The 26754-nt window shown below is 41.2% G+C and overlaps 1 protein-coding gene across 1 annotated transcript in view; it reads right to left on the reverse strand.

Moving 5' to 3' along the window:
• The window catches only part of LOC139764758 (DE-cadherin-like), an 83959-nt gene extending 57631 nt beyond the window's left edge, over positions 1 to 26328 (reverse strand). Inside the window, exons 1-2 of the mRNA XM_071691623.1 lie at positions 26138 to 26328; positions 18311 to 18451 (exon numbers count right to left, since the gene is read on the reverse strand). Of these exons, the coding sequence (XP_071547724.1) occupies positions 18311 to 18451; positions 26138 to 26317 (321 nt within the window). The 5' untranslated portion in view covers positions 26318 to 26328. The remainder of the gene's footprint in view (positions 1 to 18310; positions 18452 to 26137) is intronic.
• Positions 26329 to 26754: the final 426 nt, after the last annotated feature.

A 26754-nucleotide genomic window follows, 5' to 3' on the forward strand; every position in this document is an offset into this window, starting at 1 on the left:
CTTGGGAAGGAGACTTGTGTGAGGAAGTACCAGGAGAGACTGAGTACATAATGGAAAAAGGTGAGAACAAAGGGGGTAAGGGGAGTGGGGGAGGAATGGGATGTATTTAGGGAAGCAGTGATGGCTTGCGCAAAAGATGCTCGTGGCATGAGAAGCGTGGGAGGTGGGTTGATTAGAAAAGGTAGTGAGTGGTGGGATGAAGAAGTAAGATTATTAGTGAAAGAGAAGAGAGAGGCATTTGAACGATTTTTACAAATGAGTGGGAGAGGTATAAAAGAAAGAGACAGGAGGTCAAGAAAAAGGTGCAAGAGGTGAAAAAGAGGGCAAATGAGAGTTGGGGTGAGAGAATATCATTAAATTTCAGGGAGAATAAAAAGATGTCTTGGAAGGAGGTAAATAAAGTGCGTAAGACAAGGGAGCTAATGGGAACTTCAGTAAAGGGGGCTAATGGGGAGGTGATAACAAGTAGTGGTGATGTGAGAAGGAGATGGATTGAGTGTTTTAATGGTTTGTTGAAAGTGTTTGATGATAGAGTGGCAGATGTGGGGTGTCTTGGTCGAGGTAGTGTGCAAAGTGAGAGGGTTAGGGAAAATGATTTGGTAAATAGAGGAGAGGTAGTAAAAGCTTTACGGAAGATGAAAGCCGGCAAAGCAGCAGGTTTCGATGGCATTGCAATGGAATTTATTAAAAAAGGGGTTGACTGTATTGTTGACTGGTTGGTAATGTTATTTAATGTATGTATGATTAATCGTGAGGTGCCTGAGGATTGGCGCAATGTTTGCATAGTGCCTTTGTACAAAGGCAAAGGGGATAAGAGTGAGTGCTCAAATTACGGAGGTATAAGTTTGTTGAGTATTCCTGGTAAATTATATGGGAGGGTATTGGTTGAGAGGGTGAAGGCATGTACATATATATATATACATATATATATATATATATATATATATATATATATATATATATATATATATATATATATATATATATATATATATATATATATCTTTTTTTTTCAAACCATTCGCCATTTCCCGCATTAGCGAGGTAGCGTTAAGAACAGAGGACTGGGCCCTTGAGGGAATACCCTCACCTGGCCCAATTCTCTGTTCCTTCTTTTAGAAAATTAAAATATATATATATATATATATATATATATATATATATATATATATATATATATATATATATATATATATATCTTTTTTTCATACTAGTCGCCATTTCCCGCGATAGCGAGGAAGCGTTAAGAACAGAGGACTGGGCCTCTGAGGGAATATCCTCACCTGGACCTCTTCTCTGTTCCTTCTTTTGGAAAAAAAAAAAAAAAACGAGAGGGGAGGATTTCCAGCCCCCCGCTCCCTTTATATATATATATATTTTTTTTTTCTTTTGCTTTGTCGCTGTCTCCCGCGTTTGCGAGGTAGCGCAAGGAAACAGACGAAAGAAATGGCCCAACCCACTCCCATCCACATGTATATACATACGTCCACACACGCAAATATACATACCTACACAGCTTTCCATGGTTTACCCCAGACGCTTCACATGCCCCGATTCAATCCACGGACAGCACGTCAACCCCGGTATACCACATCGCTCCAATTCACTCTATTCCTTGCACTCCTTTCACCCTCCTGCATGTTCAGGCCCCGATCACACAAAATCTTTTTCACTCCATCTTTCCACCTCCAATTTGGTCTCCCTCTTCTCCTCGTTCCCTCCACCTCCGACACATATATCCTCTTGGTCAATCTTTCCTTACTCATTCTCTCCATGTGCCCAAACCATTTCAAAACACCCTCTTCTGCTCTCTCAACCACGCTATTTTTATTTCCACACATCTCTCTTACCCTTACGTTACTTACTCGATCAAACCACCTCACACCACACATTGTCCTCAAGCATCTCATTTCCAGCACATCCATCCTCCTGCGCACAACTCTATCCATAGCCCACGCCTCGCAACCATACAACATTGTTGGAACCACGATTCCTTCAAACATACCCATTTTTGCTTTCCGAGATAATGTTCTCGACTTCCACACATTCTTCAAGGCTCCCAGAATTTTCGCCCCCTCCCCCACCCTATGATCCACTTCCGCTTCCATGGTTCCATCCGCTGCCAGATCCACTCCCAGATATCTAAAACACTTCACTTCCTCCAGTTTTTCTCCATTTAAACTCACCTCCCAATTGACTTGACCCTCAACCCTACTGTACCTAATAACCTTGCTCTTATTCACATTTACTCTTAACTTTCTTTTTTCACACACTTTACCGTACTCAGTCACCAGCTTCTGCAGTTTCTCACATGAATCAGCCACCAGCGCTGTATCATCAGCGAACAACAACTGACTCACTTCCCAAGCTCTCTCATCCCCAACAGACTTCATACTTGCCCCTCTTTCCAAAACTCTTGCATTCACCTCCCTAACAACCCCATCCGTAAACAAATTAAACAACCATGGAGACATCACACACCCCTGCCGCAAACCTACATTAACTGAGAACCAATCACTTTCCTCTCTTCCTACACGTACACATGCCTTACATCCTCGATAAAAACTTTTCACTGCTTCTAACAACTCCCACACCATATATTCATAATACCTTCCACAGAGCATCTCTATCAACTCTATCATATGCCTTCTCCAGATCCATAAATGCTACATACAAATCCATTTGCTTTTCTAAGTATTTCTCACATACATTCTTAAAAGCAAACACCTGATCCACACATCCTCTACCACTTCTGAAACCACACTGCTCTTCCCCAATCTGATGCCAGAAACCCTCCCTTCCTTGTATTTTAACTTTCTAAAATGGGAAACAGAAGAAGGAGTCACGCGAGGAGTGCTCATCCTCCTCGAAGGCTCAGATTTGGGTGTCTAAATGTGTGTGGATGTAACCAAGATGACAAAAAAGGAGAGATAGGTAGTATGTTTGAGGAAAGGAAACTGGATGTTTTGGCTCTGAGTGAAACGAAGCTAAAGGGTAAAGGGGAAGAGTCTTTGGGAATGTCTTGGGAGTAAAGTCAGGGGTTAGTGAGAGGACAAGAGCAAGGGAAGGAGTAGCACTACTCCTGAATCAGGAGTTGTGGGAGTATGTGATAGAGTGTAAGAAAGTAAATTCTAGATTGATATGGGTAAAACTGAAAGTTGATGGAGAGAGATGGGTGATTATTGGTGCATATGCACCTGGGCATGAAAAGAAAGATCATGAGAGGCAAGTGTTTTGGGAGCAGCTGAATGAGTGTGTTAGTGGTTTTGATGCACAAGACCGGGTTATAGTGATGTGTGATTTGAATGCAAAGGTGAGTAATGTGGCAGTTGAGGAAATAATTGGTATATTTGGAGTGTTCAGTGTTGTAAATGGAAATGGTGAAGAGCTTGTAGATTTGTGCTGAAAAAGGACTTCCGATTGGAAATACCTGGTTTAAAAAGCGAGATATACACAAGTATACGTACGTAAGTAGGAGAGATGGCCAGAGAGCGTTATTGGATTAGGTGTTAATTGATAGACGCACGAAAGAGAGACTTTTGAATGTTAAAGTGCTGAGAGACGCAACTGGAGGGATGTCTGATCATTATCCTGTGGAAGCAAAGGTGAAGATTTGTGTGGGTTTTCAGAAAAGAAGAGAGAATGTTAGGGTGAAGAGAGTGGTGAGAGTAAGTGAGCTTGGGAAGGAGACTTGTGTGAGGAAGTACCAGGAGAGACTGAGTACATAATGGAAAAAGGTGAGAACAAAGGGGGTAAGGGGAGTGGGGGAGGAATGGGATGTATTTAGGGAAGCAGTGATGGCTTGCGCAAAAGATGCTCGTGGCATGAGAAGCGTGGGAGGTGGGTTGATTAGAAAAGGTAGTGAGTGGTGGGATGAAGAAGTAAGATTATTAGTGAAAGAGAAGAGAGAGGCATTTGAACGATTTTTACAAATGAGTGGGAGAGGTATAAAAGAAAGAGACAGGAGGTCAAGAAAAAGGTGCAAGAGGTGAAAAAGAGGGCAAATGAGAGTTGGGGTGAGAGAATATCATTAAATTTCAGGGAGAATAAAAAGATGTCTTGGAAGGAGGTAAATAAAGTGCGTAAGACAAGGGAGCTAATGGGAACTTCAGTAAAGGGGGCTAATGGGGAGGTGATAACAAGTAGTGGTGATGTGAGAAGGAGATGGATTGAGTGTTTTAATGGTTTGTTGAAAGTGTTTGATGATAGAGTGGCAGATGTGGGGTGTCTTGGTCGAGGTAGTGTGCAAAGTGAGAGGGTTAGGGAAAATGATTTGGTAAATAGAGGAGAGGTAGTAAAAGCTTTACGGAAGATGAAAGCCGGCAAAGCAGCAGGTTTCGATGGCATTGCAATGGAATTTATTAAAAAAGGGGTTGACTGTATTGTTGACTGGTTGGTAATGTTATTTAATGTATGTATGATTAATCGTGAGGTGCCTGAGGATTGGCGCAATGTTTGCATAGTGCCTTTGTACAAAGGCAAAGGGGATAAGAGTGAGTGCTCAAATTACGGAGGTATAAGTTTGTTGAGTATTCCTGGTAAATTATATGGGAGGGTATTGGTTGAGAGGGTGAAGGCATGTACATATATATATATACATATATATATATATATATATATATATATATATATATATATATATATATATATATATATATATATATATATATATATATCTTTTTTTTTCAAACCATTCGCCATTTCCCGCATTAGCGAGGTAGCGTTAAGAACAGAGGACTGGGCCCTTGAGGGAATACCCTCACCTGGCCCAATTCTCTGTTCCTTCTTTTAGAAAATTAAAATATATATATATATATATATATATATATATATATATATATATATATATATATATATTTTTTTTTTTTTTTTTTTTTTTTTTTTTTTTTTTTATACTTTGTCGCTGTCTCCCGCGTTTGCGAGGTAGCGCAAGGAAACAGACGAAAGAAATGGCCCAACCCACTCCCATCCACATGTATATACATACGTCCACACACGCAAATATACATACCTACACAGCTTTCCATGGTTTACCCCAGACGCTTCACATGCCCCGATTCAATCCACGGACAGCACGTCAACCCCGGTATACCACATCGCTCCAATTCACTCTATTCCTTGCACTCCTTTCACCCTCCTGCATGTTCAGGCCCCGATCACACAAAATCTTTTTCACTCCATCTTTCCACCTCCAATTTGGTCTCCCTCTTCTCCTCGTTCCCTCCACCTCCGACACATATATCCTCTTGGTCAATCTTTCCTTACTCATTCTCTCCATGTGCCCAAACCATTTCAAAACACCCTCTTCTGCTCTCTCAACCACGCTATTTTTATTTCCACACATCTCTCTTACCCTTACGTTACTTACTCGATCAAACCACCTCACACCACACATTGTCCTCAAGCATCTCATTTCCAGCACATCCATCCTCCTGCGCACAACTCTATCCATAGCCCACGCCTCGCAACCATACAACATTGTTGGAACCACGATTCCTTCAAACATACCCATTTTTGCTTTCCGAGATAATGTTCTCGACTTCCACACATTCTTCAAGGCTCCCAGAATTTTCGCCCCCTCCCCCACCCTATGATCCACTTCCGCTTCCATGGTTCCATCCGCTGCCAGATCCACTCCCAGATATCTAAAACACTTCACTTCCTCCAGTTTTTCTCCATTTAAACTCACCTCCCAATTGACTTGACCCTCAACCCTACTGTACCTAATAACCTTGCTCTTATTCACATTTACTCTTAACTTTCTTTTTTCACACACTTTACCGTACTCAGTCACCAGCTTCTGCAGTTTCTCACATGAATCAGCCACCAGCGCTGTATCATCAGCGAACAACAACTGACTCACTTCCCAAGCTCTCTCATCCCCAACAGACTTCATACTTGCCCCTCTTTCCAAAACTCTTGCATTCACCTCCCTAACAACCCCATCCGTAAACAAATTAAACAACCATGGAGACATCACACACCCCTGCCGCAAACCTACATTAACTGAGAACCAATCACTTTCCTCTCTTCCTACACGTACACATGCCTTACATCCTCGATAAAAACTTTTCACTGCTTCTAACAACTCCCACACCATATATTCATAATACCTTCCACAGAGCATCTCTATCAACTCTATCATATGCCTTCTCCAGATCCATAAATGCTACATACAAATCCATTTGCTTTTCTAAGTATTTCTCACATACATTCTTAAAAGCAAACACCTGATCCACACATCCTCTACCACTTCTGAAACCACACTGCTCTTCCCCAATCTGATGCTCTGTATATGCCTTCACCCTCTCAATCAATATCCTCCCATATAATTTACCAGGAATACTCAACAAACTTATACCTCTGTAATTTGAGCACTCACTCTTATCCCCTTTGCCTTTGTACAATGGCACTATGCACGCATTCCGCCAATCCTCAGGCACCTCACCATTAGTCATACATGCACTAAATAACCTTACCAACCAGTCAACAATACAGTCACCCCCTTTTTTAATAAATTCCACTGCAATACCATCCAAACCTGCTGACTTGCCGGCTTTCATCTTCCGCAAAGCTTCTACAACCTCTTCTCTGTTTACCAAATCATTTTCCCTAACCCTCTCACTTTGCACACCACCTCGATCAAAACACCCTATATCTGCCACTCTATCATCAAACATATTCAACAAACCTTAAAAATACTCACTCCATCTCTTTCTCACATCACCACTACTTGTTATCACCTCCCCATTTGCGCCCTTCACTGAAGTTCCCATTTGCTCCCATGTCTTACGCACTTTATTTACCTCCTTCCAGAACATCTTTTTATTCTCCCTAAAATTTAATGATACTCTCTCACCCCAACTCTCATATGCCCTTTCTTTCTCCTCTTGCACCTTTCTCTTGACCTCCTGTCTCTTTCTTTTATACATCTCCCACTCAATTTCATATATATATATATATATATATATATATATATGTATATATATATATATATATATATATATATATATATATATATATATATATATATATATATATATATATATATATATATATATAGATAGATAGATAGATAGATAGATAGATAGATATATTTCTTTTCTTTCATACTATTCACCATTTCCCGCATTAGTGAGGTAGTGTTAAGAACAGAGGACTGGGCCTTTGAGGGAATATCCTCGCCTGGCCCCTTTCTCTGTTCCTTCTTTGGGAAAAAAAAAAAAAGAGGGGAGGATTTCCAGCCCCCCGCTCCCTTCCCTTTTAGTCGACTTCTACGACACGCAGGGAATACGTGGGAAGTATTCTTTCTCCCCTATCCCCAGGGATATATATATATATATATATATATATATATATATATATATATATATATATATATATATATATATATATATATATATATATACATATATGTATATATATATATATATATATATATATATATATATATATATATATATATATATATATATATATATATATATATATATATATATATATGTATATATATATATATATATATATATATATATATATATATATATATATATATATATATATATATATATATATATATATTTATATTTGTATATATTCTTCAAAGCAAACACCTGATCCACACATCCTCTACCACTTCTGAAGCCACACTGCTCTTCCCAAATCTAAGGCTCTGTACATGCCTTCACCCTCTCAATCAATACCCTTCCGTATAATTTACCAGGAATACTCAACAAACTTATACCTCTGTAATTTGAGCACTCACTCTTATCCCCTTTGCCTTTGTACAATGGCACTATGCACGCATTCCGCCAATCCTCATGCACCTCACCATGAATCATACATACATTGAATAACCTTACCAACCAGTCAACAATAAAGTCACCCCCTTTTTTAATAGATTCCACTGTAATACCATCCAAACCTGCTGCCTTGCCGGCTTTCATCTTTCGCAAAGCTTTTACTACCTCTTCTCTGTTTACCAAATCATTTTCCCTAACCCTCTCACTTTGCACACCACCTCGACCAAAACACCCTATATCTGCCACTCTATCATCAAAAACATTCAACAAACCTTCAAAATACTCACTCCATCTCCTTCTCACATCACCACTACTTGTTATCACCTCCCCATTAGCGCCCTTCACTGAAGTTCCCATTTGCTCCCTTGTCTTACTCACTTTATTTACCTCCTTCCAGAACATCTTTTTATTCTCCCTAAAATTTAATGATACTATTTACCCAACTCTCATTTGCTCTCTTTTTCACCTCTTGCACCTCTCTCTTGACCTCCCGTGTCTTTCATTTATACATCTCCCTCTCAATTGCATTTTTTCCCTGCAAAAATCGTTCAAATGATTCTCTCTTCTCTTTCACTAATATCTTACTTCTTCATCCCACCACTCACTACCCTTTCTAATCAACCCACCTCCCACGCTTCTCATGCCACAAGCATCTTTTGCGCACTCCATCACTGATGAAGAATGTATGTGAGAAATACTTACAAAAGCAAATGGATTTGTATGTAGCATTTATGGACCTGGAGAAGGCATATGATAGAGTTGATAGAGATGCTCCGTGGAAGGTATTAAGAATATATGGTGTGGGAGGCAAGTTCTTAGAAGCATTGAAAAGTTTTTATCGAGGATGTAAGGCATGTGTACGTGTAGGAAGATAGGAAAATGATTGGTTCTCAGTGAATGTATGTTTGTGGCAGGGGTGTGTGATGTCTCCATGGTTGTTTAATTTGTTTATGGATGGGGTTGTTAGGGAGGTAAAAGCAAGAGTTTTGGAAAGAGGGTCAAGTATGAAGTCTGTTGTGGATGAGAGAGCTTGGGAAGTGAGTCAGTTGTTGTTCGCTGATGATACAGCGCTGGTGGCTGATTCATGTGAGAAACTGAAGAAGCTGGTGACTGAGTTTGGTAAAGTGTGTGAAAGAAGAAAGTTATGAGTAAATGTGAATAAGAGCAAGGTTATTAGGCACACTTGTGTTGAGGGTCAAGTCAATTGGGAGGTAAGTTTGAATGGAGAAAAACTGGAGGAAGTAAAGTGTTTTAGATATCTGGGAGTGGATCTGGCAGCGGATGGAAACATGGAAGCGGAAATAAGTCATAGGGTGGGCGGGGAGCGAAAATCCTGGGAGCCTTGAAGAATGTGTGGAAGTCGAGAACATTATCTCGGAAAGCAAAAATGAGTATATTTGAAGGAATAGTGGTTCCAACAATGTTTTATGGTTGCGAGGCGTGGGCTATGGATAGAGTTGTGCGCAGGAGGGTGGATGTGCTGGAAATGAGATGTTTGAGGACAATGTGTGGTGTTATGTGGTTTGATCGAGTAAGTAATGTAAGGGTAAGAGAGATGTGTGGAAATAAAAATAGCGTGGTTGAGAGAGCGGAAGAGGGCTTTTTGAAATGTTTTGGGCACATGGAGAGAATGAGTGAGGAAAGATTGACCAAGAGGATATATGTGTCGAAGGTGGAGGGAACGAGGAGAAGTGGGAGACCAAATTGGAGGTGGAAAGATGGAGTGAAAAAGATTTTGAGTGATCGGGGCCTGAACATGAAGGAGGGTGAAAGGCGGGCAAGGAATATAGTAGGGTGAATCGATGTGGTATACCGGGGTCGACGTGCTGTCATTGGATTGAATCAGGGCATGTGAAGCGTCTGGGGTAAACCATGGAAAGTTCTGTGGGGCCTGGATGTGGAAAGGGAGCTGTGGTTTCGGGCATTATTGCATGACAGCTAGAGACTAAGTGTGAACAAATGGGGCCTTTGTTGTCTTTTCCTAACGCTACACTGGCACACATGAGGTGGGAGGGGGATGGTATTCCATGTGTGGCGAGGTGGCGATGGGAATGAATAAAGGTAGACAGTGTGAATTGTGAGCATGGGTATATATGTGTGTGTCTGTGTGTGTATGTATATGTGTACATTGAGATGTATAGGTATGTATATTTGCGTGTGTTGACGTGTATGTATATATATGTGTATGGGGGTGGGTTGGGCCATTTCTTTCGTCTGTTTCCTTGCGCTACCTCGCAAACGCGGGAGACAGCGAGAAAGCAAAATAGAAAGAAAATAAAAAAAGAAATATATATATATATATATATATATATATATATATATATATATATATATATATATATATATATATATATATATATATATGTCTCCATGGTTGTTTAATTTGTTTATGGATGGGGTTGTTATGGACGTGAATGCAAGAGTTTTGGAAAGAGGGGCAAGTATGAAGTCTGTTGGGGATGAGAGAGCTTGGGAAGTGAGTCAGTTGTTGTTCGCTGATGATACAGCGATGGTGGCTGATTCATGTGAGAAACTGCAGAAGCTGGTGACTGAGTTTGGTAAAGTGTGTGAAAGAAGAAAGTTAAAAGTAAATGTGAATAAGAGCAAGGTTATTAGGTACAGTAGGGTTGAGGGTCAAGTCAATTGGGAGGTGAGTTTGAATGGAGAAAAACTGGAGGAAGTGAAGTCTTTGAGATATCTGGGAGTGGATCTGGCAGCGGATGGAACCATGGAAGCGGAAGTGGATCATAGGGTGGGGGAGGGGGCGAAAATTCTGGGAGCCTTGAAGAATGTGTGGAAGTCGAGAACATTATCTCGGAAAGCAAAAATGGGTATGTTTGAAGGAATAGTGGTTCCAACAATATTGTATGGTTGCGAGGCGTGGGCTATGGATAGAGTTGTGCGCAGGAGGATGGATGTGCTGGAAATGAGATGTTTGAGGACATCCTCGATAAAAACTTTTCACTGCTTCTAACAACTTGCCTCCCACACCATATATTCTTAATACCTTCCACAGAGCATCTCTATCAACTCTATCATATGCCTTCTCCAGATCCATAAATGCTACATACAAATCCATTTGCTTTTCTAAGTATTTCTCACATACATTCTTCAAAGCAAACACCTGATCCACACATCCTCTACCACTTCTGAAACCACACTGCTCTTCCCCAATCTGATGCTCTGTACATGCCTTCACCCTCTCAATCAATACCCTCCCATATAATTTACCAGGAATACTCAACAAACTTATACCTCTGTAATTTGAGCACTCACTCTTATCCCCTTTGCCTTTGTACAATGGCACTATGCACGCATTCCGCCAATCCTCAGGCACCTCACCATGAGTCATACATACATTAAATAACCTTACCAACCAGTCAACAATACAGTCACCCCCTTTCTTAATAAATTCCACTGCAATACCATCCAAACCTGCTGCCTTGCCGGCTTTCATCTTCCGCAAAGCTTTTACTACCTCTTCTCTGTTTACCAAATCATTTTCCCTAACCCTCTCACTTTGCACACCACCTCGACCAAAACACCCTATATCTGCCACTCTGTCATCAGACACATTCAACAAACCTTCAAAATACTCATTCCATCTCCTTCTCACATCACCGCTACTTGTTATCACCTCCCCATTTACGCCCTTCACTGAAGTTCCCATTTGCTCCCTTGTCTTACGCACCCTATTTACCTCCTTCCAGAACATCTTTTTATTTTCCCTAAAATTTACTGATAGTCTCTCACCCCAACTCTCATTTGCCCTTTTTTTCACCTCTTGCACCTTTCTCTTGACCTCCTGTCTCTTTCTTTTATGCTTCTCCCACTCAATTGCATTTTTTCCCTGCAAAAATCGTCCAAATGCCTCTCTCTTCTCTTTCACTAATACTCTTACTTCTTCATCCCACCACTCACTACCCTTTCTAAACAGCCCACCTCCCACTCTTCTCATGCCACAAGCATCCTTTGCGCAATCCATCACTGATTCCCTAAATACATCCCATTCCTCCCCCACTCCCCTTACTTCCATTGTTCTCACCTTTTTCCATTCTGTACACAGTCTCTCCTGGTACTTCCCCACACAGGTCTCCTTCCCAAGCTCACTTACTCTCACCACCTTCTTCACCCCAACATTCACTCCTCTTTTCTGAAAACCCATACTAATCTTCACCTTAGCCTCCACAAGATAATGATCAGACATCCCTCCAGTTGCACCTCTCAGCACATTAACATCCAAAAGTCTCTCTTTCGCACGCCTGTCAATTAACACGTAATCCAATAACGCTCTCTGGCCATCTCTCCTACTTACATAAGTATACTTATGTATATCTCGCTTTTTAAACCAGGTATTCCCAATCATCAGTCCTTTTTCAGCACATAAATCTACAAGCTCTTCACCATTTCCATTTACAACACTGAACACCCCATGCATACCAATTATTCCCTCAATGTGTGGTGTGAGGTGGTTTGATCGAGTAAGTAACGTAAGGGTAAGAGAGATGTGTGGAAATAAAAAGAGCGTGGTTGAGAGAGCAGAAGAGGGTGTTTTGAAATGGTTTGGGCACATGGAGAGAATGAGTGAGGAGAGATTGACCAAGAGGATATATGTGTCGGAGGTGGAGGGAACGAGGAGAAGAGGGAGACCAAATTGGAGGTGGAAAGATGGAGTGAAAAAGATTTTGTGTGATCGGGGCCTGAACATGCAGGAGGGTGAAAGGAGGGCAAGAAATAGAGTGAATTGGAGTCATGTGGTATACAGGGGTTGACGTGCTGTCAGTGGATTGAAGCAAGGCATGTGAAGCGTCTGGGGTAAACCATGGAAAGCTGTGTAGGTATGTATATTTGCGTGTGTGGACGTGTGTATGTACATGTGTATGGGGGGGGGGGGGTTGGGCCATTTCTTTCGTCTGTTTCCTTGCGCTACCTCGCAAACGCGGGAGACAGCGACAAAGTATAAAAAAAAAAAAAAAAAAAAAAAATATATATATATATATATATATATATATATATATATATATATATATATATATATATATATATATATATATATATTGGGGTGAATGTTGTGGTGAAGAGGGTGGTGAGAGTAAGTGAGCTTGGGAACGAGACTTGTGTGAGGAAGTACCAGGAGAGACTGAGTACAGAATGGAAAAAGGTGAGAACAATGGAAGTAAGAGGAGTGGGGGAGGAATGGGATGTATTTAGGGAATCAGTGATGGATTGCGCAAAAGATGCTTGTGGCATGAGAAGAGTGGGAGGTGGGGTGATTAGAAAGGGTAGTGAGTGGTGGGATGAAGAAGTAAGATTATTAGTGAAAGAGAAGAGAGAGGCATTTGGACGATTTTCCAGGGAAAAAATGCAATTGACTGGGAGATGTATAAAAGAAAGAGACAGGAGGTCAAGAGAAAGGTGCAAGAGGTGAAAAAGAGGGCAAATGAGAGTTGGGGTAAGAGAGTATCATTAAATTTTAGTGAGAATAAAAAGATGTTCAGGAAGGAGGTAAATAAAGTTCGTAAGACAAGGGAGCAAATGGGAACTTCAATGAAGGGCGCAATGGGGAGGTGATAACAAGTAGTGATGATGTGAGAAGGAGATGGAGTGAGTATTTTGAAGGTTTGTTGAATGTATTTGATGATAGAGTGGCAGATATAGGGTGTTTTGGTCGAGGTGGTGCGCAAAGTGAGAGTGTTAGGGAAAATGATTTGGTAAACAGAGAAGAGGTAGTAAAAGCTTTGCGGAAGATGAAAGCCGGCAAGGCAGCAGGTTTGGATGGTATTGCAGTGGAATTTATTAAAAAAGGGGGTGACTGTATTATTGACTGGTTGGTAAGGTTATTTAATGTATGTAGGACTCATGGTGAGGTGCCTGAGGATTGGCGGAATGCGTGCATAGTGCCATTGTACAAAGGCAAAGGGGATAAGAGTGAGTGCTCAAATTTCAGAGGTATAAGTTTGTTGAGTATTCCTGGTAAATTATATGGGAGGGTATTGATTGAGAGGGTGAAGGCATGTACAGAGAATCAGATTGGGGAAGAGCAGTGTGGTTTAAGAAGTGGTAGAGGATGTGTGGATCAGGTGTTTGCTTTGAAGAATATATGTGAGAAATACTTTGAAAAGCAAATGAATTTGTATGTAGCATTTATGGATCTGGAGAAGGCATATGATGGAGTTGATAGAGATGCTCTGTGGAAGATATTAAGAATATATGGTGTGGGAGGCAAGTTGTTAGAATCAGTGAAAAGTTTTTATCGAGGATGTAAGTCATGTGTACGTGTAGGAAGAGAGGAAAGTGATTGGTTCTCAGTGAATGTAGGTTTGCGGCAGGGGTGTGTGATGTCTCCATGGTTGTTTAATTTGTTTATGGATGGAGTCGTTAGGGAGGTGAATGGAAGAGTTTTGGAAAGAGGGGCAAGTATGAAGTCTGTTGGGGATGAGAGAGCTTGGGAAGTGAGTCAGTTGTTGTTCGCTGATGATACAGTGCTGGTGGCTGATTCATGTGAGAAACTGCAGAAGCTGGTGACTGATTTTGGTAAAGTGTGTGAAAGAAGAAAGTTAAGAGTAAATGTGAATAAGAGCAAGGTAATTATGTACAGTAGGGTTGAGGGTCAAGTCAATTGGGAGGTAAGTTTAAATGGAGAAAAACTGGAGGAAGTAAAGTGTTTTAGATATCTGAGAGTGGATCTGGCAGTGGATGGAACCATGGAAGCGGAAGTGGATCATAGGGTGGGGGAGGGGGCGAAATTCCTGGGAGCCTTGAAGAATGTGTGGAAGTCGAGAACATTATCTCGGAAAGCAAAAATGGGTATGTGTGAAGGAATAGTGCTTCCAACAATGTTGTATGGTTGTGAAGCGTGAGCTATGGATAGAGTTGTGCGCAGGAGGGTGGATGTGCTGGAAATGAGATGTTTGACGACAATGTGTGGTGTGAGGTCGTTTGATCGAGTAAGTAACGTAAGGGTAAGAGAGATGTGTGGAAATAAAAGGAGCGTGGTTGAGAGAGCAGAAGAGGGTGTTTTCAAATGGTTTGGGCACATGGAGAGAATGAGTGAGGAAAGATTGACGAAGAGGATATATGTGTCGGAGGTGGAGGGAACGAGGAGAAGTGGGAGACCAAATTGGAGGTGGAAAGATGGAGTGAAAAAGATTTTGTGTGATCGGGGCCTGAACATGCAGGAGGGTGAAAGGAGGGCAAGGAATAGAGTGAATTGGATCGATGTGGTATACCTGGGTTGACGTGCTGTCAGTGGATTGAATCAGGGCATGTGAAGCGTCTGGGGTAAACCATGGAAAGCTGTGTAGGTATGTATATTTGGGTGTGTGGACGTGTATGTATATACATGTGTATGGGGGTGGGTTGGGCCCTTTCTTTAGTCTGTTTCCTTGCGCTACCTCGCAAACGCGGGAAACAGCGACAAAGCAAAAAAAAAAAAAAAAATATATATATATATATATATATATATATATATATATATATATATATATATATATATATATATATATATATATATGATAAATGTTCCAATCACGGTAAAATGCCCTCATTCATGCCGTGCTTTATGTGAAAGGGAAAAAGAGATGACGAGGGGAAAATATTTGATAATTCTATATAAGGTAAATAACCATTTAAAATGTCCCAGGTCATGGATATTCGGATAGGTATGTGAACGCAGAGTGTTCCTTATCTTTTGCGTGTAGGTAAAGTAGCAGTTATCACAAAGGCCCACCCTGAAGTTGCCAATGGCCAATCAGTAATTATATGTCGCAGTAGTTATCGAGTAATATGTGCTTTATGTTTTGGTTGGAAGTCACAAGCCTCCACCTCTCGGGAATGAAAACCATAGTAATACCTATAGAAGAGGGAAATTGAACCAACATTAGGACGTAAAGCAAGAGCGTCGAGTTTGGAAGTTAGCTTGGGATAGTTTAAAAGTCTTACCATTTTGGACTCAATCTGTCAAGTAAAGATTCAGAGTTAGAACCAACCCAGGTGTGTGAAAGCAACTGTTATTAGAAAAGAAGTTTTGACATCTAAACAGGACTCCCAGTTTCTTAGAGGCCAACTTAGCTATTTCCGAAGAGTTGGTTTACAAAGAAAGAGTAGAAATATGTTCATTCCGTCATGAGGTGAAATTACAGAACCATTAAAGGAAAGTAGAGAGTTGTGAGGAGTTTTCGACATAGCGATGGATAGAAACTGGGTCTTGGAGGCATTAAACTTAACTAAAGTTCATCTGCCCCATTGAAACATCCTCTCCAAGTTTACTGAGGAAGCTGTGTCAAGACGAGATGCAGACTAAGTGAGAGAAGGAACAGAATTCAAATATATGGATGACTACAGTGTTAAGTCGTCAACGTATGAGTGCATTTGGTTATTTATAGAAGAGAGGAAGTCATTGAAAAAAAGGAGAAAAAGTTTAGGGGACAGGACAGAACCTTGAAGGACACCGCTATAGATGGAGAAAAGGTGGTTTGGGGGAGGCTAATCCAACAACAACCTCAAAGAGGAAGCTAGATGTGAAGGAGCAAAGTGAGGGAGGGAACCCAAAAGAGTGGAAAATATAGATGAGACCCCGTAACACACCCTCTCAAAAGCTTTGGATATGTAAGGGGCAACTACACATGACTTCATAAAGTCTTTCAGGGATGATGACCAGACACTAGTAAAACAAGAAAAGATATCACCAGTGGATTCTCAAGGTGTCTAAGGATATGGGAGTTGAGGAGGGATTCCAAGATTTTGGAAATTGTAGATGTCAAATCATTAGGAGGATAGTCAGAGGGGTCTCAACGGTCACCCTTTTCAGGAATGGGTTGTAACAATGCATGCTTCCAAGGAGAGGAAAAAGTTTTGTTCTTTAGAGAAACGGTAAAGACGAACAAACACAGGTGCAAATTCGGAGGCATACTCTTTCAGTGCACTGGAATGTTTGTCATCAGGACCATCAGCCTTGCTTGTGTCCAGAGAGAGAGAGGCATTCTTTGGACAGTCCGAAAAGAGTTTAGGTGAAGAGGCGGAATATCAGTAAGTGGAGCATCAGGGGGTGAAGGAATGTAAGGAATGTTAGTCATCCAAGTTGGAGTTAGATGAGAAAAGGGATCCTCCAGAGTTGCTTTGTTTACGGGAAAGACAGCTATAGTTCCGTGTAAACCAAAAAGTGAAGGAAAGCTAGAGCGACAGACACTGACAGAGATGCCCTTAGCTAAAGACCATAAATACCTATCAGTGACTGACGAGGAGGGGTTATCGCACTTCCTTTGAATAAAGAAACGCTTTGTCCCACAGATAACGTGCTTGCAATAATCACGGGCAGTGATAAGATTTGAATGGAAGTGAGAGGAAGGAGAGTTTTTCCCAGCCTGATATGCCTGATTCCCTACACAAATGGCCTCAGAACAGGAAATATTGAACCATGGATTGGAAGAAGGGCTGGTCTTAAAGAATGCTTCAACTCCCGCAAGAATAACCTCTGCTATGCGCTTGGTGGAGACATAGGCATCGCCTCATAAGACTCTAATTTACCCAAGAAAAGACAGAAAAAAATTTACGTAAATCATTCAAGTCAGCTTTGTTGAGGTGCCAGTACTTATGTTTAGAAGGGGCTGCTGGAGGGGGAGGTGCTGTTAAAACGGATGCATTTATGAGACTGTGATCAGATGAACCAATTTGGGACGAGATAATATAGCTACAGCAGGTTGTACTAGAGGTAAAATATAGATCTAGAATATTAGGAGAGAGGTCGCAGTCTCATACCTAACCCATAACCTACTGCTTCTCTGCACCCATCACGACTGCTCATTTCTCGCTCTCATACTCCTCCTTCCCTTAATCACTTTTCTACCTTTCGACCTCCTACCCTTTCTCACGTCTTACTTCTCCAAAGCGTCTCACTTTCCCTTACATTTCACTGGTCCTCGCTTTTCACTTTCTCTTACGTCTTATCTTTTTCCCTACTTCTTACTTCCACCTAACTTAAATTCCCTTTACCTCTCCCATACACATATTTACCACGCCACTTAAGATCTCACTCCCATCCTCCTCTTATAACCCTCATAATTTACTTCGCCACATTTCCACCTCTCATATCTTTATCCCTCTCATTTATCACGCCCCCAACGCTGCTATTGGTCTCAATCCCCCATTTTAGTCATCCCCCATCTGTCTCATTTCTAATCTTTCATGCATTTGCTTTATTCCTATGAGATATCTATTCTTAGATCTTTTCACATCTACGCTCCTTCAGCTCTCACTCCTATATTTCCCGTCTTTTCTTATTTCTCTCCCTCTAATCCTCTACATTCACCTCCCCTTCTCCTCCAACTTCATTCATTCCTCGTAACCACTCGACCAAATCACTTCCTAACTCTCTTTCCCAAGTTAACCACGGTTCTCCTTCATCCCACACTATCCCATCACCACTCCCTTCATTGTTTACTTCTCCCCTCACCTCTCACTTGCCCCATTATCCCTCCCTGTCATATATTACATACCCCATTGCCTCTCACCTGCTGCTGCTGCAGCATCTCATGTGTTGTGGTGTTGGAGATCCTCAGTGAGCCAGACTGCATGACCGCCTCCAGGGTCAAGTCCACTACAGTGATGATCGTCTCACCAATAGCCATCTCCCGACGGAAGTTGTCTTGTACCTGCCGAAGAGGAAGGGTCAACACTGTGTTTATGAAGAACAATATAAGAGCATCATGCTCAAGAGCTTTTGATCCAAGACCCTTAACCCTAAAGCACTATCCTTAAGTCTGTCATACCCGATGCTTCTCGAGGTTTGTTTGTTCTACGGTGTTTCCATATGTGTGCGACCACGTGGGTCCCTCGACCTTCAGTTTGTCTTAAGACATCGCCTAGGGTGGGTGTGTCATTCTGTGCTCCTATTCCTTTTTAGTGTTTTATGTTGACTGGGTCCGATATATCAGTTGATAATGACAACTAGGAGGATAGATACCCAATAAATGATAACTGGCGACAGACCATGATAATAACAAGCTTTCCGCATGTCAGCAGGATGCAGGTGGTCTTTTCAAATATGAACCTCTAATATGAAGTCCTAATAATGAATAGTTTTAGCATTATGTTGATATGAGTGATATTTTTTCCACATCAACATTGTAAGATTTTTGCTTTCTTACAGGAACCAGTTTCATTTGTTTCCCTTATTTTGATATTTCAGTAAGGTAAAGTAAACCTTAAAGTTCATGTAAATATTTTGTTTTCAATGTTATAAGTACAACTAATTTTTCCCCCATTGAGTGTGTTAGACTCAGGGGCAATGAACTGTTCCTGACACATAACGATAATGTCCTAGGGTTTGTATAATCAAGTTATTTCTCTGGGAGGTGCACACTCAACTTTTATCAAAGTCTTTCTTAAATGCATTTAGAATGTCTTCGTGATGTTCAGTAGCTAGAATGAAAAAAAGACACTCTTAAAACAGCCAGACTTAGAACAAACGGATATACGAAGGCATGAAACTCCTCTTTACATGATAAGACAAGCAACTATAAAGGGCAAATCCGTGAGGAACCACTAATATCAGTTTGAAGGTATTATCAAAAGCGAAAAACAAATCACTGAGCGAAATACATAAGTGAAATTAAGACTGTCTCACAAAGGTCCCTCAACCCCGGATGCGAAGGAAATAAAAATAGATATAGACATGACAGTGGTAACGAAGCGTTGGGGTTCTATTGACTATGATCAATAATCCATTCAGCATATGAGGTCATTAAGCCACTCAGCTGCTAACACCATTAAACGAGTGAGTAGCTTCGACTATCAAATCCGTCAGCAACCAGAGACTCTGAACCGGTCTCTGAGATCATCAGACCAATTAACAGCTTATGTAATAAAGTCAAACACTTATGAAGATCATCAAGTCGATAAGCATCTTAGGGCTCCAAGTAAACCAACAGTTAAGATCATTAAACCAGTTTACGGATATTCCTCTTTTGCTAGATGACAAATAAGACGATTCAGCCAATCAAAGTCCATGGTTATTTGAGGCAGTCAAGCGGTCCAGTGAATCAGTAATCAACTTAACACTTGAGGTTAAAGAAGTGAAGAAAATTTTCATTTGTTGAACCACATCCAGCCATACCCAGCAAACCCATCGTTTGCTTTGATTATTAACCCAAGCAGATGCTTCTTTAATTAAGACAACCACTGGTAGTGCAATATTACATATATTTTGATGAGAGAAGTAAGGAACTCGGGGAAAATCAAAATCCAAACAAGAGGGCCTTAGCTGTAATCTTAGAGAAAATAATATTATTTGTAATCTTTCCTCAAACATGAAAGCCAAGCTCACAGAAGACTCCAAAAATATGGCGACCTGATCATTCGAAAATTTATTTCTTTTCTGAACTTTGGTGCAAGAAAGAAAATATTGAAGCTTCGCTGATATGAAAATAAAATGAAAGATCCTCAGCGTCCAAAGATAGAGACAAATCATTCCACTTCGTTACCAAGTCAGGCAAAATATTGGGTTGGGTTACAGTAGGCTGGCTCTTCATCACCTCGAGTCCCTGCAGAGCGTCGCCGCGTGAGGGGAATATTAGAGTGGTCCTTCCTCCTGCCTCTCCATCCACTCCCTCACGCTATCATTTCCTGGGATACACAGGGATTTTTCATTTTCTTTATATTTATCATTTTCCTTGCATCATTTTATGTGATCTAATCGACGTGACCTGTACAAATTAAGTTGCTACAGTGATCAAAACCCCTACAAATATTTGTTCTGATACTCAAAAAGAGAAGTTTAAGATTTTGCTAAAAAATTGACAATGTCCTGAGGATGTCTACGGGAACAGGTCTTACCCTGATCCATGTTTCGTTTGAGTAATATTGCACATCAAGATTTCAAACTACTCCTTTTGCAATGTAAAGTAGTCAGGTAATTTTTATTATTCTCTTTATGTAAGCAATTCATGATAGCTTCATTATTTTCATAACTAGTAGATAGTGTTGGCACGAAAAATGAATATCAGAGTTTTAAGAAAAGTGTATTAGATTCTCATAGTCTGCCATTCCTGTATCATCATTCAATATTCATTATGGTCTGATTACGTTTAATGATTTCTATCTTCTATTCTTAGTATAACTAACACATAAAATAGTATACAAACATTTACACTGGACAAACTTTCCTTTGCCGTTGCATAGCCTAAAGTCACTCCCTCGTGTACTCCTGATGAAATGTTTATGGGAAGATGGCTGTTTCTGCTGCTCTAGCAGTCCGATTGATCTCCAAAAATCGCTGATCGAGAAAATATATAAGAAATACAAAATCAACATGGCACTCTCTCCACCCTCCAAAAACAACTGCCGACAGAAGAGGGTATGCAGGGAACACCATGTACGATTGGGATTTTTACAAGAATTTTTTTTTGCAATACGTATCTGTACTACCTTACTACGGGTAGTACAACTGTCTTTCTACGCTGTGTCACACTGGACTGTGCTACACTAGACTATGGTCTACACTATGTCACTTTGTATTCTGCTGCACTACACTCTGGTCTACACTATGTCACTTTGTATTCTGCTGCACTATACTCTGGTCTATACCGTCTCACATTATACTGTGCTACACTATACTCTGGTCTACACCGTGTCACATTGTACTGTGCTACACTACATTCTGGTCTACACTGTGTCACACTGTGCTGTACTACATTAATCTCTGGTTTACACCGTGCCACACTGTACTGTGCTACACTACACGCTGGTCTACACTGTGTGTCTCTGCACTAAGCTACACTACACTCTGGTCTACACTGCGTCATACTGTAGTGTGCTACACTACACTATGGTCTACACTGTATCACACTGGACTGTGCTACACTAACCTCTGGTCTACACTGTGTCACACTCTACTGTGCTACATCAAACTCTGGTCTACACTGAGTGTCTCTGCACTGTGCTACACTACAATCTAGTCTACACACACTCTACTGTGCTACACTAAACTCTGATCTACATCGTGTCACACTGTACTGTGCTACACTACACTCTGGTCTACACCGTGTCACATTGTACTGTGCTACACTACACTCTGGTCTACACCGTGTTACACTGTACTGTGCTACACAACATTCTGGTCAACATTGTGTCGTACTGTACTGTGCTACACTACACCAATGTCAACACTGTGTCACACTGCACTGAGTTCCACCACACTCTGGTCTACACCGTGTCACACTGCTCTGTGCTACACTACTCTCTGGTCAGCAATGTCAAACTGTACTGTGCTAAACCACACCCTAGTCAACACCGTGTCGCACTGTACTGTGCTACACTACACTCTGGGCTACCCTTTGTGATACTGTACTGTGCTACACTACACTATGGCCTACACCGTGTCACACTGTACTGTGCTACACTACACTCTGGTCAACACTGTGTCACACTGTACGGTACTACACTACACTATGGTCTACAGTGTGTCACACTGTACTGTGCTACACTACACTATGGTCTACACCGTGTTACACTGTACTGTGCTACACTGCACTTCGGTCAACACTGTGTCACACTGTACTGTAATACCCTACACTATGATCTACACCGTGTAACACTGTACTGTGTGCTACACTGCACCATGACCTACACCGTGCCACATTGTATTGTGCTACACTGCACTCTGGTGTACGCTGTGTCGCACTGTATTGTGCTGCACTACATTCTCGTATAAACTGTGTCACACTGTACTGTACTACACTACATTCTTGTCTACATTGTGCTACATTGTACTGTGCTACACTGCACCCTGGTCTCAGCCGATGAAGTCGTTGTCTGAGTCTGGATGATAGAAATAGTATTCTCAAACAAATGTCCACCCTTTTTCATACTTTTTCTTCCATTAAGCAAATACCTGCGCTGAAGAGACATGCATTTAACTGGTTTTAAAATGTTCATAGCCTTTGCATTAAAAGTATTCGACGGTAACTTCACCTGAAGTTCGATTATTCTATTTGCAAAGAAAATGTTCTCTACTCAGAATTGCATCTTTTAGTCTTAATTTTCATTCATTTGTTATCAACTGCACTGCCTCGTATTGCAAAAAAGATCATTTTAGTTAGTTCATTCATAAGTTTGGAAAAGTCTATACTTCTTATGAGAATTTTTTTTTCTTAGCTTCTATTCGTATGTTTAGCTTTTTAGAGATAAAATTAGTTTTGTAGCCATCTTTTGTACTTCTTCAAGTTCTCCATATTCAAGATGTAGCCTTAATGATAAGGATGGGCAAAGATTGCCGAGAGTGATGTTAGAAACACCTTTGCTGAGGAGGATTCCAATGGTGAAAATGAAAACATTTTGCTCTCAAGAGCATTGTCAAGTCACTGACAAACCACCACAACAGTTCATATGCCCCAACGTAGAAGGGGAATTTGGGGGTGGAATGGGTAGAGGAGGAGAAAAGGGTAGGTGGATGCGGTGCTGGGTAAGGGGTAGATGAGGTAACTGGTGGGAGAGACATGGGATTTTATACTGTTATATAAAACTATGAAATGCTCCTCATTTTGGTTTGAAGGTTTACATAATAACAGCAAAACGCAGGTGCACTTATCTTTTTTCCCAGGTATTCTAATATATATAGAGTCATTAAGATCTGCATGATTGGTTAGTGATGTGCAATGTATATTAAGGTACTGCTAAGTTAGGGAAGAAATTCTTATACTCATTATCCACCTACGTTCCAGAGAGTGCAAGAAAGCTTGATTTGTCGGCAAAAATATATATATAATCAATTATTCTTTTTTTGTCAGCGTACTTCTAGCACTGCTGTAGATAAAGTTGATTTTGTTGTGCGATTTATAGATGCACTGGGATCAACTGTATTTGTCACATCTACGCATTGAACCTCATCAGTGACCCAAGTGTGACCCAGTCTGCCTTTGCAGTGTGAGATTATGTCTTGACCTGTGTGCGAAAGGGTTGGGTAATCCCGTCTATCTGGACCTGGACAGTAACTTCTGTCTGATCTGCGCCGGCCTAGCCAGCGAAGACTACCTTCTTCGAACTTCTGCTGATCTGATCTCTTGCGTCGTTTGTCTTCCGTACTGGGTTTCTGAGTAGTCTTCTATCTCTATTCAACATATAGCATATATTCTCATCTAAAATTCCTCCAAAAAGTTTCTGTTTAGATGAAGGTCGTCCCTACCACGGAGGCTTTTGCCACAATCAGCGTGGTCCGTCCATAGATTGATTTAACACCTTCTTCTCTTCCCTATAATGGAACTACAACTGTTTATACCTATTGGTATATTCGGGGGGAGTTAATCACCGTCCTATCTGGACACTAACCTTGAAACGTGCTTCTTATGTGCACTCTCTGAACTTCATCAAGAGAGCTTTATACAGGCCCATGATTTCCTCCAAACTGCCTCTCACTGCGTTATTGGTTACTTTATGTTTAAAAGGAAGTTTCCCCTGGAAGTGTTCGAGAAGTGTTATCAAATTTCCGTAAGATATTATATCTCCGAGTATCATTGACGCAAAACTCTTGGTCTTGATGCCTGACCATATTATCCTCAGTCACAATAATACTAGGATCATGCAATATTTCGTCCTTGAGAACATTAAACGTACTTAAGGTATACCGTACCAGTTACTACCGCTTCCTTCCCTTCAACAGATACTGACTTTGCAGTAAACAGCCCTGCTTCACTTGTCATGTCTTCATCCAGTTACCTTAGAGTTGCTTATGCTTGACTATTATTCCCAATTTTCACTTTTATCCTATGGTATTTTTCACTTCACAAAACTCACAAGAAATGTGTTTATCTTCCCGTTTAGCAGGAAATCATAGGTAAAGTCCATTTTGCAGATGAGACAGCTGTCGCAAAGAAGGGATGCGATATTTGGTGATGGATAAAATGAGGAGAAACACCAAAAGAGACGCATCACTGAAGCTAGGAAACCATACGAAGCAAAAGGAATGAAAATGTTGCCAAGCACAGCAAATATCTACTAAAGTATTGTATTTACTTTTTCTTTCTTTTTAGATTCTATTAATAGGATATTTGGTACTGGGGGGTCCTTGATCCGTTTGCTTTGAGATATGGCTGGTTCTGTGGGTGAGGGGCTGACGCCTTGCTATCCAGACGGAAGTTAGATGCGACTGATTGGCTGTATCCCACATTTTTCTTTTTTTTTTGTATATCCACACTTGATTCCTTTTGTATATATTTGCCCTATTTGGGAAGTGATGGATGTCCTCCACATAAGACATCTTTTTGCATTTATCGACATTTTGGACGTATATTTTCTCAGAAGTTAAAGAAAAGAATTGTATTTCTTTTCAAGCTGTACTGACTTCTACTAAGTGGGTTAGTCTTCAAGAGAAGCTTATGTTTTATTTTCAGACAACAAGGATGGATAATTGTAGGAATCCTGAAGATTGTGATGACTTATCTTCTGTGCACTACGTCCATTAAACAACAGACAAGTGACGCAGGTAGGTAAACACTTTATCTTCGTCGGGATGGTGTTCGATTCCAGGAAAAGGAAAAATTTTTTGATATATGGTCGTCGTATAAGTAATATGTATGTTTTTCGCACACACACACACACACACACACACACACACACACACGCACGCGCGCGCGCGCTAAAAGAGAACTACTATAAACAATGTCATATCTATGGCTGAAAATATTAGTTCCAAAATCTACTTGCTGGTTTGCAATATCTGTAATCATGCTGAATTTTCAACGAGTGTTTCATTTCATCCTAGACTGATATGCCTTCCGTCTAGCTGCAAGCAGCACTTCACTTCCTCATACGACTCATTCAACATTTCTCCCTCACATACCTGCTGCTCTTATCATAGCTATCTTGCTCCTCTCATGTTCCCCACCATCACACATGATAATGATTTCGTCTTATAATTCCTCCGTTACACAGTTATCATATCTTAATTTTCACTTTAAAACCTTTAGCTATTCACCTTAGCCGCAAACACCTGATGTTTCTCACCTTAACCACAAACGCATGATGTTTCTTACCTTATCTCCGTACACCTGATGTTGGTAACCTTAGCCACAAACACCTGACGTTTCTCATCTTAGGCACAAACACCTCACATTCTGAACCATGCTCACAAACTTATTTGTCCTCTTCCCACAAAAACCTCTCCCTCCCTGTAATTGACACCTCTCTCTCTCTCTCTCTCTCTCTCTCTCTCTCTCTCTCTCTCTCTCTCTCTCTCTCTCTCTCTCTCTCTCTCTCTCTCTCTCAACACATTGCCCCTCTATCTTCCAATCACCTCTCCGCACTTATTGGTGGTCTTCCTACCTCTCACCGCCAGAAACCCTTACCTTCACTCTCAGCACGTGTGTCCCCGCGGGTGTGCCCTTGAGCATAGTGATGTTGCCAGTGTAGTGGTCGACCTTAAAGTGGGAGGCCACCTCAGGGGAGGTGGAGGCGTCCACCCCGAAGGTCTTGTCCTGACGGTCGTGGTCGTCCTCGTCTGTCACATGGACCGCACCAATCACCATGGCCGGGAACTGGCCCTAGGGTAAGAGAGAAAACGGACTGGTAAGAGAGAGAGAGAGAGAGAGAGAGAGAGAGAGAGAGAGAGAGAGAGAGAGAGAGAGAGAGAGAGAGAGAGAGAGAGAGAGAGAGAGAGAGAGAGACAGGAGCTCCGATGATCGAGGAAGAGACATATGGACACTGTTAATGGAGAGAGTTGCAGTGATGGCCTCTGGAGAAAAGGACATGATAATGTTCTGTGGGAAGAGGCATATGTAGCTTGGTGTAGTGATGGACGGCTGGGGAATGGAGCTTGGGGTGGGATGTGTTTTTGGACTGTTAGGAAACGAATGGAGATGGCTGGTGGTGAGGGACATGGTGTGGTGATGGACGGTAGGAATAGACTTAGCAATAGACAAGGAGGAAATGCGGTGATGAGATGCAATGGGGAAGAACTTGGCGA

Source organism: Panulirus ornatus, chromosome 4 (genome assembly GCF_036320965.1).
Source record: "Panulirus ornatus isolate Po-2019 chromosome 4, ASM3632096v1, whole genome shotgun sequence".
In the NCBI taxonomy this organism is placed as follows: domain Eukaryota; kingdom Metazoa; phylum Arthropoda; class Malacostraca; order Decapoda; family Palinuridae; genus Panulirus; species Panulirus ornatus.